This window comes from Neopsephotus bourkii, unplaced genomic scaffold, assembly GCF_033783945.1.
Source record: "Neopsephotus bourkii isolate Nb327-2 ecotype Australia unplaced genomic scaffold, CSIRO-AGI_Nbou_v1 NB_1287, whole genome shotgun sequence".
Classification (NCBI taxonomy): Eukaryota; Metazoa; Chordata; class Aves; order Psittaciformes; family Psittacidae; genus Neopsephotus; species Neopsephotus bourkii.
The window spans coordinates 1,017,270-1,034,084 of record NW_026901771.1 but is presented as its reverse complement, the minus strand read 5'-3'; the positions used below and the strand labels follow the sequence as shown (position 1 = coordinate 1,034,084).

The window sequence follows — 16,815 nt, the reverse complement described above, 5'->3', positions numbered from 1 at the left end:
CCACTGACAAGAACCTACTGGTCATGAGCACCACCCGTTCCTCTACGAGGATGACTGAGAGTGCAATGATGCCTGTGTGAGAAAGAGAAGATTCAGGGTTGGGGATTTAGCATTGATCTTCAACAGCGTCACCAATGACCACTCCAAGCATCGCTATGACTACAGTCTTTTACTTTAAGCTCTCCTTCCTCATCCCTTCCAGCAATAAGGCAACAAACATGAAGAGGAAAGACTGGGAAAGATTACCTTTCCAGCACAAGATGTTGGTAGTTTTTGGATACATCCACTGTATGATTAATCACTACAGCTATAAAATAAATCCCACATGACACTGTCACGTTCTCTTTTATACACCCATGTGACACTGCTTTATTCTTTCAGCTTGCATAGCTACTTAATCAGATTACTTGCACAGCTCCAGCTTATTTGAGTTTGGGTTTCAAATCTCCGGCTTTTCAACTACTTAGCAATTTTAGGCACAAAGTTCAGTCACTGCTTGGGAGAACAGAACACAGCAATTCATTCACTTTATTCCTTTAACTTCGATCAAAAAGCATGAACTCAAATCAAATACTTAGCAAAGTTGTAGGAAGTAAAAAATAAGTAGGTCTTGCAAGCAAGAGAAAAGGATTAAGCAAATAAAGGAACTGACACAGATGCACAAATGTATGGAGGACACCATCATAGGAATTATTACACTAAATACTTGCTGCTGTAGCACCAGACACCAACCAGAGAGCAGTAAACTGAAGGCTACACTGAGAAAGCAAAAACACTTAGAAATTAGGACTGTGCCAAGCATGCAGCCAGATTTGTTTGGCCAATTCATCTAACAAGCTCTTTGAGGATACTATGCCTTTGTACAGCATTCAATCACAATTAATAATGAAAACCTATTTTAGAATGAACACTTGCTGTGGCTCAACTTCTCTGCATTGCTTACAGGACAGTAAAGAGTGAGAGAACAAATTCTTTAGTAAACCTGGTCTTCCTGCTACATTGCCCATCTCCTCCTTTCACTTATTAAAAAGATGCAACTACTTCATGTATACACTAGAAATTCAAGTGACAGCTTAGGCAGAATCATCATGAACCACTGCAGCTTCATGCTACTTTTTAGACACAAAAAGGAGGAGTAGGGAAGAAAGAAAACCAGCTACTCTTAAATTGTAAAGCGAGGGACTTCATAGGAGTTCCTGAAAAGCCATTTAGATCAAATCTACAGATAATTCCTTTGACTAAATTTGTAATACTGAAATAAACTCACAATTGTAATTACATTTAATACATGTTTCAAATTCAGCCATCATTTATTCTCCCTAAATTTTCTCTTACAATAAGCAATAGGAAAAAAACTTAAAAATAGACTTTCAGAGCAAGGCAATTCATTTTACACTTGAAAACATTAGTGGGAAAGCTCCAAAGGCATTCTACTCTGCTCCACTGAAAGAAACTCAAATGTCGCTCTTTCCCTGGTCACGACAGCCACAGGCAAACCTCAGCCTCACAGATTCTCTTATGTGACACTGCAGAAAAGAAGCAAATGCAACTGCTCCCCAAAACAGCACAAACTGCTGTCTGCCATCAGGAACAAGCCCTGCATTTGACTCCAGCATGTCCAATATAGATACAGATAGCAGAGTTGGAAGTACTTTGGAGAAAACAATTCTGCAAGTACTTTATATCTCTGCTTTCAAAACACTCCTCAAATCACCACATTAGAGACTGTAAAGACATTGAAGTGCTGGAGTGTGTCCAAAGAAGAGCAACAAAGTCAGTGGAAGGGTCCAGAACACAAGTCTTGTGAGATGCAACTGAGGGAACTGGAGTTGCTTAGTCTGGAGAAGAGGAGGCTCAGAGGGGACCTTATTGCTCTCTGCAGCTGCCTGACAGGAGCTTGTTAGCAAAGAGTTTATCTTCTCCCAAGTAACAAGCAATAGGACAGGAAGAAATGGCCTCGGGTTGTGCCAGGGGAGGTTTAGACTGGATATTAGGAAAAAATTCCTCACTGAAAGGGTTGTCAAGAATTGGAACAGGCGACCCAAGGGAAGTGGTAGAGTCACCACCACTGAAGGTATTTAAAAGGTATGTATACATGGTGCTCAGGGGCACGGTTTAGTGGTGGACTTGGTGCTGTTAGGTTTACAGTTGGACTTGATTACCTTAAAGGTCTTTTCCAACCTAGATGATTCTATGACTGTTCACAGCAGAAATACTGAACACAGAAAAAAACCTAAAAGCTCTTGCAGTATGCCTACCTGTGATTACACCTTCACCAGTGGATGGGAAGGGATGCCTTGCAACAATCCCCTCTGTTGTGTGTGATGTCTAACCTTTCTAATTTGTCAAGAAATTATATTCATGCCTTGGCTCAACTGCAGTCACTGGTATGTGCACAGAAACATGGGTTGGATTTTCCTAGCACTAATAAGGCTCTGGTGGAACCTGTCATGTTGAACACGGTGGCGCAGAAACATCTGAATAGCTTTGCATAGTACTAAGCCACATTAACAGAGCTGGTACTGACACAGGCTAATGAGGCACGTTGTAGCCAGGCTGGCTCTCTGCAGAGCCATTTACATACTTCTGTACCACACTCCCTGCTTTGGGAGCACAGCACAGAGACATTTGATCCGACTCTGCCTAAAGCTGACTCAGGTACACAGGCTCATTACTTTCAGCTTCATGCCATGTAAGCCAGGCTAAATTGCTTTCAGGTCTGGGCTGGCCTTAAAGCCAACACAGTCAAGGTCATGTGGTGTCATGCCTGAGAAAGAAAGAAAACAGCCTAGCTAGATAGGCCCCCATATGACAGCACACCAGCAAGTACCTGCAAAAACCAGCCCCATTCCGTACCTGAGCTGACCATGAATAATGCAACTTGGCTACATTCCCCCAAATCCTTACTCTTCTATAGAAAGTCTTGAGTTCATCTGATTAAAACATAAGTTCTAGGGAAGAACAATAAGGATTGATACCTGGAAACACCTCTGTGGAGTCTGACACCATCACAACCTTTACTGCATTTCTCCTGACAGAATCTGAGGTAACAGAAGAACTAGGATGGTGAGGTGCTGGAACACGTTGACCAAATAAGTAGTAAATGCTCCACAGAATTCATAGAATAATTAGGGTTGGAAAGAACCTTAAGATCATCCAGTTCCAACCCCCCTGCCATGGGCAGGGACACCTCACACTAAACCATATCACCCAGGGCTCTGTCCAACCTGGCCTTGAACACTGCCAGGGATGGAGTATTCACAACTTCCCTGGGCAACCCATTCCAGTACCTCACCACCTGTGCAGTGAAGAACTTCTTCCTTATATCCAATCTAAACTTCTCCTGTTTAAGTTTTAACCCGTTGCCCCTTGTCCTGTCACTACAGTAACATTTGTACTGTACACTGCATCCCTAGCAGTGTTCCAGGCCAGGTTGGAGACAGCCTTGGGTGACATGGTCTATGGTTGCCATCCAATCCCATGGCAGGGGGGTTGGAACTGGATGATCTTAAGGTCCTTTCCAACCCTGACCATTTCACGACTCTATGATTTGCTGTGCACTGAGGGGCCTTAAAGCACACAGCACTAGTTTTGGATTTCTGGCCAGATCCTCTTGGAAACAAGAGTTTGTTACTAAAGTCTTTTTAATATCCTGACCCTAAGTATCATATACAAAGTCACTAAGGGAGCATATGGCAAGCCTGAACACTGACCTATGTACTGCATGTCAGAGAGGCAGTCAATCTGTTGGTCAAGCCAAACAGCAAAATGCCAGCACCATTAGTAATTTTACTGGCAAATAGCTCATTAGCTATGGTACAGTTTAAGGAGAAGTATTACTTAGACTGTTATTATCAATATGTACATATTGATGTATATTTATTTGCCAATATAAATGACACATGATGAAATACACATGTGAATCATACATGGTTTTAAAATGTTAATGACTTGAGATTCTTGACTGTTCTAGGCACAAGTCATATTAAATGCATACGCAGGTCACTCTACTCGGCTGGTGCACAATTCTAAGCTTGTAATTATGTCCTCCACCAAGAGAAAGATCTAAAAAGATCCATTTAAGTTGTCCAAGCACCCTACGTAAAGCTTGAAAAGAAAGAAAAAGTAAGATTACTCAAGAATTTAATAGGATTCTGCACATTTAAAATGAGGAGTCAGAGAAAACTTCTTCCAGTTTCTCCCATAAACACAAAAAGAAATTAAGGAAGGGCATTTTTCCTCCCTTCAGCTTATTCTGTCTTCATTTTAAGTTACATGATAGGTGTTAATTATAAATACAGCTTTAACTAGGTGCCTTTCACAAAAAATCAAAATGGCAAATGGTGAATGTAAGCATGGCCTTTCTGCATTCACAGTAAATCCCCCCCTCCGGCCTTTTTCCATAATGACTGTTGAGACAGTAAGTTTGCTCTAAATGCCTGTCTTCAAACTTCACGAAATTCCTGGCTCGGGAATATCACATCTGCTCACATGAGGAGATGAGCAGTTTGATTGTAAAAGACTGAATAATCTCAGAGTGAATATAAATATCAGCTGTATTTAAAGCTCTCAGAGTTTCAATTATGATGACACTCCCCCCTTTAAACCCCCAAACAAGCAAGAAAAACCCAAATCAAAGGAAATTATAAGGAAGTTCTAATCCAATGTTTCACTGTCACTGTAAAATCTAACTTTGTTTCCTATACTGGACTCCGATATAGTTTTTATTATTTCCTCTTTGTCCCCACTAAGCACATTTGAGTAGCAGGGATTTTGTCACCACGATTATTTTTGCTGCCAAAACTTCCTGGCACAAAAATCACAGAGACAGAGTAATGCTGTTCTAAGGCTTGCAACAGCTGCTGTGCTGAAAAGCTATTTTTATTTTAATAAGGAGCTATACTGTACACTTGTGCACATTCAACTTTTAAGAAAATTCTGTTCTAGAGATACAAATATCTCTAGGGCAGAAGTAAGATACCTGGAAAATGTGGCAGGTAGACAAGGAATTCTGCATGATACCTTCTTTGTATGAACTTTATAAAGGCTATTTAGAACCTGCTTCTGCTTTGCAATGTATACAGCGCAGTCCAGATTTCATGAAGTGGGAAAAGAATGAGAATGAACTTGGGCAAAAGACAGAATGACTTAACCCAAGACAGCCATACCATATACAAAGAATAACCATTCTCTTTATGCATAGAATGGTGCAGAATTTGTGTGAAATTCATAGAAGTACTTACAGCCTGAAGGAACCGGAAAGACAGGATACTGTCAGTTCCCCCCCATGAGTGTCTGTCTTCGTAATTTCCCTCCTCCAGCAAGTACTGATGGCCTTTGTAACGCTCCTTATCATAGGCAACCCATCTACAGCAAACCACACAACAGAAGAAAGAGAAATAACTAAAAGGAAAAACAACTGCACACATGATTTTCTGTAACAAAAGGGGAAGAGAACATCCTGAGAACACTGAAATGGGTATCACAGACTCAGCAAACAAAGCAATGCTTGTTTGAAATCACAACAGCACCCATGTTCATCGTGGATCAAAATCCCACCATGTGATTCTTTCTCCTACAACAGTTTATTTGTGCAATGCTTCTCCATGTATCTCCTCTTGGTCAGCCCAGTATTCGCTGCACAGAGGCTGGCCAAAACACCGTAAGCCACCAAATATTAATGATAAAAAACAAACAGATCCCTTCAGTGTATTAATAAATGGTGAGATTCTACCCTTGCTGGAGCTGGCAACAGAATTAATGGTTTCAAAAGAAAAAAATGTCATGTGCTAATATTGTTTCTCATTCTAATCTAAACATATATATATGAATAGAAAAGTGAACTGAATATATACAATATATTGTGTATGGAATATGTTTTAGCACTGAGGGAACAAAAGTTTATAAAGTATTTTGAAGAAGCAGATAAGGCTCAATGAAAAGAAGATATTTCCATATCACCTTTGAAAACTCTATTTTGAAAAAGTGGTCCCCCCTCTTTTCTTTCTTGTAAGCATTTCTTTCATTAAAGTTCCCTTGTAAGTATTAGAAGTGCTGTACAAATTCTGTTGGCACTGGAATCTGGCAGGCAGGGATTGCTTTACTTTTAGTACCATTTGGTTTACATTAATTCAGCTGTTTAAGTTACCGCAGTATTGAAAATAAAAGCTGCCACAACAGAGAGAAGGATGAGTTTTAATAATCTGAGGCTTCCCAGATAGCAAATACCTCATGTATTTATGAACACATTATCTGAACATCCATAGTTAAACTTAGTTTGAATTTGGTGCTTGTAAGATTCTGACAACAGCCTGAAAGGATGTATGTTATCCAATCCTTACACTGAAATCCCCGAAGTAAAAAGAATCTGAAAACTATTCTGTTGCTAAGTTGTTTGGGAGGAGCAAGCATCCTGAACACTTTAAGGAGTCCTACCCTTCTGAGTGTCAGGAAAGGCTGAAAGAATAATGTGTGGGGTTGGTAGCTTGCTAGAAGAGCTGGCAATAATTGGCTCTGAGCCTACCTTGTGATCAAATGGCATTGCACAGCCCTTTTTGTGTGTGTGTGTGTGTGTGTTGCAGGGCAACAGACAATCATTCTGAGGCTTCAACGGAGGAAAATAAGGGTAGATTCTTAATTCCAGACAACACACAACAGGTGGCAAAGGAAAACCATTAAGACAATAAAACAGTTTATAGACTTCAGAGGCATTAAAATGTCAAACTGAAGAGTGACTACACCTACCCAAGATCCTTTTGGCAGATTAAGTACAGACTATCAGAAGTATAAAGCAATATAAATTAAAGGTCTGTGGGAATACTGTCATTAAGGAACAAAGTGGCCTAATTTATCAGCATCCAAGTAGTAAACACTGACTTCACACCTCACACAGGTAGTTTTATCTTCCTATATTCCCTTTGATAGATAAACCATATCTATATCTGTAGGCTTTGTGGCTCTCTGAACTAACCCCACCTGAACGGCATCTTGGTGCTCAGGCTGAGGTCCCCGGCACTACAGGTGGCCAATGAGAAAGGTGTCCAAAGACCAGTACTGGTGTAGTGTCATACTACCCTATGCATAAAATTTGCAGCCCTAATGTCTCTGGACCTATAGGCTTTGTGGCTCTCTGAACCCTAACCCTAATCTTGATGATACCGTAATACTGAGGCTGTGGAGAAGCGGTTTTATCCAAGGTTGATAAACAACAAAAATATATTCTTTTAGAAATATTTTACTAGTGATTTTAATCATCACTTTGCACTTCTTGGCATTTAGTTATGATTTCCCATTTGAAAGTAAGCCAATATAAAAGTGAAATATACTTACACTCCGCCAATTACACGTATTGATCCAATTTCCTTAAATCCCTCTTCATTACCAAACAGAGCTGGGACAGAACTGATGTTTTCTGAAAACTCTTTGGACCTTCCTCCAAAGTGGGTTTTCTCATATATTATTATCTAGAAAACATGATATCGACAATGCCTTGAGTATGCCCTGAACAGTTCAGGTGTGTGCACTGATACAGGGTGTGGAAGACATCTTTTTCCACCACTTCCAACAAGCCATCACTATGAACAAAATTCAGGGTTGCATTCCTCAGCCCTTCTGATTCTTGAGTGCCCTAGAAGCTGAAGAGACACTATCTGGATTTAGATAGGCCTGTCAGGCTATCTGCAGACTTTTCCACAGAAGGATACTTATCCACACAATTCTACATACATAAACATACTCTGCAGTTATACGGCTGTAATTTATCCTGTAATCCTGTGCCTGGACAGTGTTTATTAGCCTTCAGTGAATCCTACATGGTCACAGCTAGACATTCAGAGCTTAATCCTTCACAAGCAGACAAGAGCTCTTTCTCTGTACTTTGCTGAAATTATTTCGGTGACTGCAGTTAACACCTTCTTAAGGTTGCTCATCTGCTGAACACACATATCAAGTATTAACAGTATTAATATTTATTGCAATATTTATTAGAAAAACGCCTCTGTCTGGCATGTATTTGTATCATTAAAAGTTACCTAAAGCATTAGTATTCTTGTGCAGACTAAAAAAAAGAAGGGTTCATTAGTGACTGATGTATCAAGTCAGGAAAATTCACCATATTTTGTGTAAGTTTTACAATTCTTCAGGAAATTCACATTCTATTTTGTGAAAACCAGACTATTGCTACTTTTGCAACTCATGAAACACTAGTAAGAAAGCCGGCTTGACACAGCATCTGTGATTTTTTTCTTCAGCAGCAAACACTGAATACTTAAAAACAAACATCATATACCCAACAAAAAGAAAACAGCTTAAATAAAGGTTTTGTATTTCCAGTGTGCTCCCATTTTATCACCATCTTCAGTGCTTACCTTGACATTCATTGGCATTTGTACCTTTAGCCCACCCTAAAAAAGAGACGGTGGAAAGGGGAAATAAATGCATTTATATAAAACTTGAAATTATGCTTGGACATGTATTTTATAGCACTTATAGTATTTTCACAGCACAAAGTCTTTGTAATTATACTCACCACTTTCAGTGTTGGCTAAATGAAACACTAGCTCAAATGCACTGGTAATTCATAAAGGTTAGGGACACTACAAACCTGTCCTGAAAACAAATCAGTGCATTGACAAGCCTGCAGCGGTGCAAGCAACTTAAAAATATTCCTTTGCTGTCCTAGCAATCTAAAGCAAGTACTTACTGTTTTAAACTAATTCATATTGACCAAATTTTTAAATTAAAATCTAAAGCTTTGTTGTATATGTTTCAATTTCTTAAGAACAGATGGTAGAATACTAAGAAACTATAAACACCAGAAGAGAGGGAAAATATAGGCAGACATATTCATTTCTTGGTCAAAGAGCAAATGTATTAAATGGATTTCCTCTAGAAATGTTAGTGAATGATGTTCTGTGAGGGAACAAGACACCTACCTCCTATGACTGACTAAAGAGACAGCTGTTCAGTCTTACGCCTTTGTAGCTTTTAAATTCTCTTTCTGTAGGCTTGCTATGTATACAATAGAATTGTTATACCCTTCCACACCTCTCATATTTTATTATCCCTCTCAGTTCTGTATTATTTGATTTCCACTCATCAAGAGCTGTTTCCCAGGAATACAGCCTAGTTAATCAGTCATTCCCTCTGACTACATGGTTTTACTTGGGCAGACACAGAAGCCCAGCAAGCCATAGCGACTGCTGTGCCATGAGACAAGTGTTACATGTATAAGGATTAACCCTGAAAGGACATCAGAACCCAAGATGTATTTCGGTCAAAACCTTCAGGGGAGCAACTATAGGAAAAGGAAGGCACACAACTTATTAGGAATCGTGCACTCCTCACCATTTTTAAGGGACGCAGAGATTTTACATCTGCTGAAGGAATTTCAGATGGTGAATCACATTCTTCCAAGACCTTCATCTCTCCCTTGTAATTAAAGTCTGAATAAGCAAGCCATCTGCAACAATAAGGACAAAGGATTTATTAATCTCATTAGATAAATTACAAATACAAAGATCTTATTAAAATAAGTTTCCTTTTTGTACTCATAAGAGCTAGATAATGTGTTCCAGATACTGCCATCACATCAAAACCAAGCTATATTTAAACACATTGGCAACATCAATGCTAAGAAGATCTCAAATACTTTTTCTCACTCCAAGCTAAACATAAATGAAAGAGAAGAAAATAACCAATTTGTTCACCTACTTTAAGAAGCCAGTTTGGTACAGCGTGAGTATACAAAACCAATGTCAGTACTAAAGATGAGACGCATCAAATTTTACCAAGGATTGTCACCTTAGGAATTAAAAGGTTTCTAACATCAATCCCACTTATTTTTTCAGTTATTAACATATGAGGATTTACAACACTGCTTTGGAAAGCAGGCTATTGTAATTTTGACATTAAGATTTAAAATGCTGAGACTCCTTCAGACTGTTTTAAATCAAAAAGCAAGCTGAATGTAAAAGTTGGGCACATGGTTAAGTCAACCAAATAAGGAAGGGAGGAAAAGGCACTGATCCATACAGAAAATTATTTTCTTAAAACTTAACACACAGCCACAAGCAGTTAAAAGTTATACTAAATTCTACTGAAACTAAGAATGTTTTTAGTTTCTTCACCACCTAAGCTTCACAAGAATTGTGAGGCTGTAGAAAGGAAGGCTTGTCTCATGAAAAGCAAACTCAACACTCTCGTAACAGATAATGTCATTCTGAAACCATTTATGAGAAGAGGCACAGAACTCCCAAACTTCAGGAACTGTGAAGTGTTGGCCATTTACCCGGGAAACATTATTCTGCTCAATACAGGAAATGCTGGGTTGCCAAGGGGCCTGTATCATACTGCATCACCTCTCTCCAGAAAGTCAGGATATGGCTGTAGCTTGAGAAATGCTTACATGATGTAGTATTAATTTTCTCTATTCAGCCATAGTGTTATAGCTATAACAGGGTGAGTGACTAGGGAAACAGTATCTATTCACCAATGAACTAAAAGCTAATTATAGCTGAGCTGCTTCTTCTATTTATAAAGCCACTCAAAGATGGAATTACAGAAAACTGCCAGCAACTAGAGTAAAAATGCTTTCAAAAATTTGGTTCCACTCCTAGGAGCCCACACAGCACAATACTGAAGCATAGAGCTGAGAATATATAGCATATGTTAACCGATTTGTAGCAAAATCCCCCAAATACTGTTTGTATCACCAACTGACTTTCATCCCATGATGTTGCTCTTCTACCTGCTGCCAAAATGCTACTAAAAATGTCCAGTACTCACACTCCTGATTTGACTTTTATATAAGGGTTTTTCTCAACATCCAGTTCTTCTAAATTGGCAACTGCACCCTGTATGCAGATAGGAAGTCCCTCTGTACAACCAGCTGCCAGGCAGAACTCAACCTCTGGAACACCACAGTCCTGTGGAAAGAAATCAAAGGGTAAGTCTTATCCGCACTTACAGAGCCTGCCCCATTGCAAGGGGAGAATAACCAGTAATGTTTCCTTCTTTTTTCCCATTTTCTCACCCTTCTAATTTAACTCTAGGCTTCACATATGTACAGGTTTTGGTTTTCTTTTAAGTGAAGACTTGGAACTTTTAGAAAAGCTAAGGGAAGCAAATTTGCAACTCCCATTAACTTTCAAAGAACTGTGCATTTATGCCTGCTGGGCTACTGTCAAAAAGCTCAGTTTAAACACTCTCCAAGTAAAGGATCTGACAATATTCAATGACAGATGAACCATGCATATAATATACCAAGTTTTTTAAAGACAGTGTTTCCATAGTACACATACCACATGCACGTAGAACTAAAACTTCCTAGAAATGCCTACTACGTTCTCACCTCCCTCCCTCAGTGCTAATTAAGTTTTGCATGCATCCAACTATGGTTTCAAGCCATATGAGTTCTATTTTTTGTCATGCTAAATAAATCTACAGGATTTTAGACAACGAAAGAAAAAGATCAGTAACAGCAAATGTTTGTTTTGTTAAGTAGACACTTTAGCAATTTTCCTGTTACTATGGAGCAACCTCTGTTATCTTAGCAAGGGTTTTCTGACAGATACCATGTTAGAGAACAACTTGTTGAATACATGATTTTCTCTAGAATTTGCAGGACTTTTATTGAATCAAGCTGATTTCATAAAATTTATATAAAATGCATTACCAGCACTTCATTCAAACACATCATGAATCAATGAGGACTTTCTATACAGTCCTGCTTCAGCAGTGTGTTACAGAAAAGTCCTCCTGTTACAGTGAAAGGCAGCTCATGTGCTTATAGTTTGCTCAGCAGTAGCTGGGGCACTTGAGATCTCAGTGATAACTACAAAGCACCATTCCCCTTACCCTTCCAACACACAGGCCCGTTTGCGTTAAGCCAAAGGGCTTGGACAACATGAGAGACCTGCTAAATGTGTCTTGAGAAAGATGCCCCTCGTATGTGCATTAGAAAAGAGGGATAAGAAGCTATCCCTGAGGGTGCACTCAGAGAAACACGTGGTTACTGAACCTGTTGAGGACCCAGGCACAGCCCACGACTGAGATCTTACATGGCCTGTGGCTTCTTCCAGACCCTGAAGGGCAGAACACAAGAGTTTGCAGAGAAACCCAACAACAGGGCACAAAAGCTCTTACAGTTAGAGCACCTCACCTCATGACGCCACCCTCACGATCTCCTTTTTTACATAGGTATTGGGTGGAGCTTTCAAATGATGGAGTAACATCCCACCTAGAAATACACTTCTTCCTGCTTAGCAAAGTTCTCTCAGTAATTATTTAACTGCCAGCAATAAATATGGCAATTATAATAGATGAACTTCAGGGTATTACTTCACTTTCCATGAGACCTGCAGTAACACAGTATATTGTTTTGGCAACCCTCCCTTATGCACAATTGTGTTTCCTCTGTATTGTACCTTGCAAACAATGCACATCATTTGTTTTTAGAACAAAAAACTGCAATACCAGATTCAGATGAGCAAACCCAGAAAAACTAGGAAAAAGACTTTCTAGTATAATGCTATTTTATGCAAAGTGCTAAGGAACAACATTCCTCAATTCTAAGTATAATGCTAGACCAGTTTAAGAGAAAATCTCTTCATAGTTTTCACATATTTAACTGTGATTTAATAAGCTACAAAGCCATGAAGTTTGTGTTTTTTTCTAATAATACCTGATATGTAGTATGGCTGAAACCCATGAATCCAAAATAAAGCTTGATACAGAAAACTAAGTTGCACGTATAAGAATTCCACAAGTTATGACTCTAGACTTAATGGTTTCAGATAAATGCTGAAGCAAAGTACCTACAAGCCTAGGCAAGTAGCAAAATAAAGTATCTTTGCCTGTGGGCTCAGACAGAATATGAGACAGAGGAAGTTTAATTTTAATTCAGTAGGAGGTTGGATAGATTTCTTTTGTTTTGGTTGGTTTGTGGGTTGGGTTTTTCCCCCCTCATTTGAAGTCTGAAGAAAAGCCAGTCTGTGTTCTCCGTTTCAAGTCTGCCCTCCTGACTTGGAAGCTCATGAGGCAGGCTCCACCTCAAGAGATGAGGAATGTAGCAGTTTTCCAAAGGGTAGGTAAAGCACAGGCACTTGTATTAAGATCTCCCCTGTTTATCATCATTTCTCTCAAGCCAGATTTTGACAGTCATGAAAAAAAATACTTGTTTTTATGGTATTTTTATGTGCACTAGATTAAGACCACAATGTCTTTTCATGAAGCGCCACACAGTAAGCTGAGGCTGTCACCAAAAGCCATTCAAATGCATATTTTTAAAGGTAATAACATGTTTCAGCATGAAGTACATTAAAAAAAAGTGCTTAGAAAATATAAAGTCACAAATATACATTTTGACTTAAATACTGAATTCAATTTACATATGTTAATTCACAGACTGCAGAAAAAGGTAAAATTTAGGATTTTCTGTATGAGGTGAACACTATGCATCTGCAGATGTACACTTAAGTACTATGCCATTAATTTATATAATTTAAGCATGTGAGCTTTAGCTTGGTAAATATTTTCCCTAACATGTTCATATTTGTCTGAACATATTTAATAGGCATCATTACTTCCAGAGGCTTCTTTAACTCTCCCAATAAAGCCACCATCTTCAGAAACCAAATGACAACCATACAAATATGATAGTGCTCAGGCTGAGAAGAAGAGCCTTCAGTCTGAAGCCCTTTCATTTGCAAGGCGTCAAGATTTTGACGTAAGATACTCAGATGCAAAACTATTACCACAGTGTTTCAGGTCAGATCCCAAACTGGAACGTTTTCTCCCTATAAATGCCCTGGCCCTGCCACCCCCATCACATGCAGTCAAAACTCATATCATATTCATTATCCTACTGACATGTCAAGCAAAAACATAAAATAAAAAGCATAGCAAACAGATTAGCTATCTATGTTCATTTCCAATGCTAATACAAAACCAGCAGATGCTCAGGTAGGTCGCAGCCTCCAGGCACCACACTCTGTCTTCCTTCACTCTGTGGTACTCTCCTCCTACCTCCCACAGAGTCATCAGCAGTGCCTGTGCTTCCTTCATGGTCTTTTGGGAGCAGAGATGCTTACAAAAGCATAGGGAATACTCATGCTAGCCCATAGAGAACAGACACTTGCAAAACAGTAACACAGCAACCAGCAGAAAAGTTAAGGCTTCCTTGGAAGAGGGTTAAGATGACCCTCAAGACCTTAGTGTGAAATATTACTCTTTGGTGGCATGACATTCTTCTAGTGTGACCAAGAGCTTCATCAGAAGTAACAGACCTAAAGCCTTCAGCCCTCTCAAGGTGGTCTTGGCTGTTTATCCTTCTTCTGGATCTAGGGTCATAGCCGTAACAGACTAGCAGCGCTAGATAATTTCATCACTGTTAGGTCTTTTCCTTGGACATTAAATCTGTTGTGACAGAAATGATCAAAATAGCCTGTTTACGTGAGGCAGCCTTTTATGTCAACACCAGGACAAAGAATGACTGCAGTATGGTTGCTTAAGCTGAATATGAAAACAATGATGACAGAAGAGTCTATTAAAAAACAGGCCTAATTACTGCTGGTATCCACACAATTGCTTTTTAATACAGTCTAGACATGCATCTTACTTTTGATACACAGCTTGTGTCTGTGATACATCAGCTTCTGCAGCATTTCTTTATTTTAAATCTTACTCTATTGGTCCTCCAGCCTTTTTTACTCACTCATAATTCTGTCTCCCAGTGCTCCTACTCTGTACCACTCTTGCTACCACCCATCACCACCAAACCAAACCACAAAACACCACAGGACTGGTAGTAAAAGAAAATAATATTAATGAAATCAATTATTACTGTCTTATAAATACCAACTAGCAAATGATACAATATGAAGCTGCTGGGTGTCTTCCTATTGCATCTAACAAAGTAGTCCCTGCTTGAATTAATAACCTTTCACCTAGCAAACCACACAAATGAAACATGCCCTTTATGTAACACTGTGAACACTGCCATTACAAAAGAACTTTGATTAAGGAGAGTCCAACAGGAATCCAGTTATTCCCTGCCTAATTATCTTGCAGACAGCAATTATAAACTGCTGTTTCAGATCTCTTGTCACCTTCCAAAATAGTGGTTTACAAGATTACTCCAGAATGGGAACGTCAGCAACTCTTCTCAGCCCTTGTTTCCAGGAAAGTAACATTAAGCACTCTTTTTGGTCTTCTAGAATCAGGTAGAGAAAGCCATCCATTTCCATAAGACCAATATATGCATTTGCAATAGACCAGAGAACTGACCTGGCTAAACAGACTGTGCTGCAGGAGCTGCACTTGAATCTGTATGTGCAGGCAGATTTCGCTAGCCTAGACTCATGTTGACTTGCCTTAGTAGAGGTTCAGACCTTACTTCAAATAGGTCTTCGCTTTACTAGTTGCACAGTCTGTTCCTTTGGGATCTCCCCCTCTACTTCTCCCAATTCCTTCAAATTAAATACACATGCATACATCTAATGCATATCCACAGTAAGTCAAGCCACAAGCTAACCGCAAAGCTAACAGAATCTTTGCTTTCTGTGGAGGCTTGAAGCCAAATCAGAGCATAAAGCTACTGGCAGACTGTTTCTCAGCTCACTAGCATCCACCAGTAAAAAGTAAAACTAATATTAAATGTACCTCCTACAGTTTCTTTAGTAAACATCTGGGTTTCTCTTCCGGGCAAGCCATTTTCTTCTCAAATACTTAGCCAATTTGCAAATCTGCTAATTCAAGGCATCTGAGCAGCCATTAAACAAGCACCATAAAAAGCCACTTAAGAATTAGAAGACAAGTCAGGCAGCATGGACACACAGACAATATGACCCTAGTAGGCAGGGGGAAAAAAAGCCACTGAGCTACTCACCCTATGAAAAAGGGAATGATGTAAAACACGCGATGCTGCACATTGCAAACACATGAGCTGCCTGCAAAATTCACAGCTATTTGTCAGTTAAAAACAATGCCTATATTTCCCACAAAAAATAGGTACTTTGGCAAAGTGCCTTCTAAAAGCGGCTCCATAGCAGCTACTAAAGTACAAGCTAAAAAAAGAGGGATGTTTTCACAAATCAAGGTTTACAGGACAAAACCCAGCTTAGTGACTTCCATACCCACATTAGCTCCACACAGCCCTATGGTCTAACAGTAAAGTCTTCCCAACCAACCATACCCGATAGAGGTTTAAGTTACGTGAGAAACAGTGTTGGTTACTGAACTAGTGTAATGTAACAAAGCTCTCCATCTGTGTTCCATACAAATGAACCCCATACTGGAAGAAAAACAATGCTCAAACCTACTCAAGCTGTATTACAAAGGCTTTTAGCAAGCATAACAAAGCTCACCAGTGTCTTTTCTACGCAAGAGTTTTCTTTGATACCCAAGACACACCCAGTTTCCCTTGGCTTCAGACCATAGTTCCACATGTTATTGTGGCATTTCTTTAATTATTTAGCTGCCTTCCACATTAGTGATCAATACTCAGATTCCATACTGTTCAAATGCTTTTAATCTGTTTAGCTCAAATAAATGTTAAGTTTATTACTGATGCCTTCAGTCACCTTCTTTTGAATTTATATAAGAGAACGAAAAAGCATTTCTGACTGCTTGACATTATGCCCCGTACTGACGACAAAAAGGCTATCTCCATTTTAAAATGACCTCTATACCAGCAGACACTTTTTCTGAAAAACTCTTCACACTGTGATATAAATGACAATTCACTTGCAGTAAAGGACCATTACCCTGTGAATAACTGGAATGTTATGCTATACAAGAGCGCTAAGTCTTCTTAAA

The 16,815-nt window shown here is 39.2% G+C and overlaps 1 protein-coding gene across 1 annotated transcript in view; it reads right to left on the bottom strand.

Annotated features, from left to right (window-relative positions):
- Nucleotides 1–16,815, bottom strand: part of CRYBG3 (crystallin beta-gamma domain containing 3) — an 89,346-nt gene that overhangs the window by 25,026 nt on the left and 47,505 nt on the right. Inside the window, exons 8-12 of the mRNA XM_061365334.1 lie at nt 10,786–10,925; nt 9,346–9,460; nt 8,367–8,402; nt 7,330–7,463; nt 5,244–5,367 (exon numbers count right to left, since the gene is read on the bottom strand). Coding sequence (XP_061221318.1) covers nt 5,244–5,367; nt 7,330–7,463; nt 8,367–8,402; nt 9,346–9,460; nt 10,786–10,925 — 549 coding nt within the window. The remainder of the gene's footprint in view (nt 1–5,243; nt 5,368–7,329; nt 7,464–8,366; nt 8,403–9,345; nt 9,461–10,785; nt 10,926–16,815) is intronic.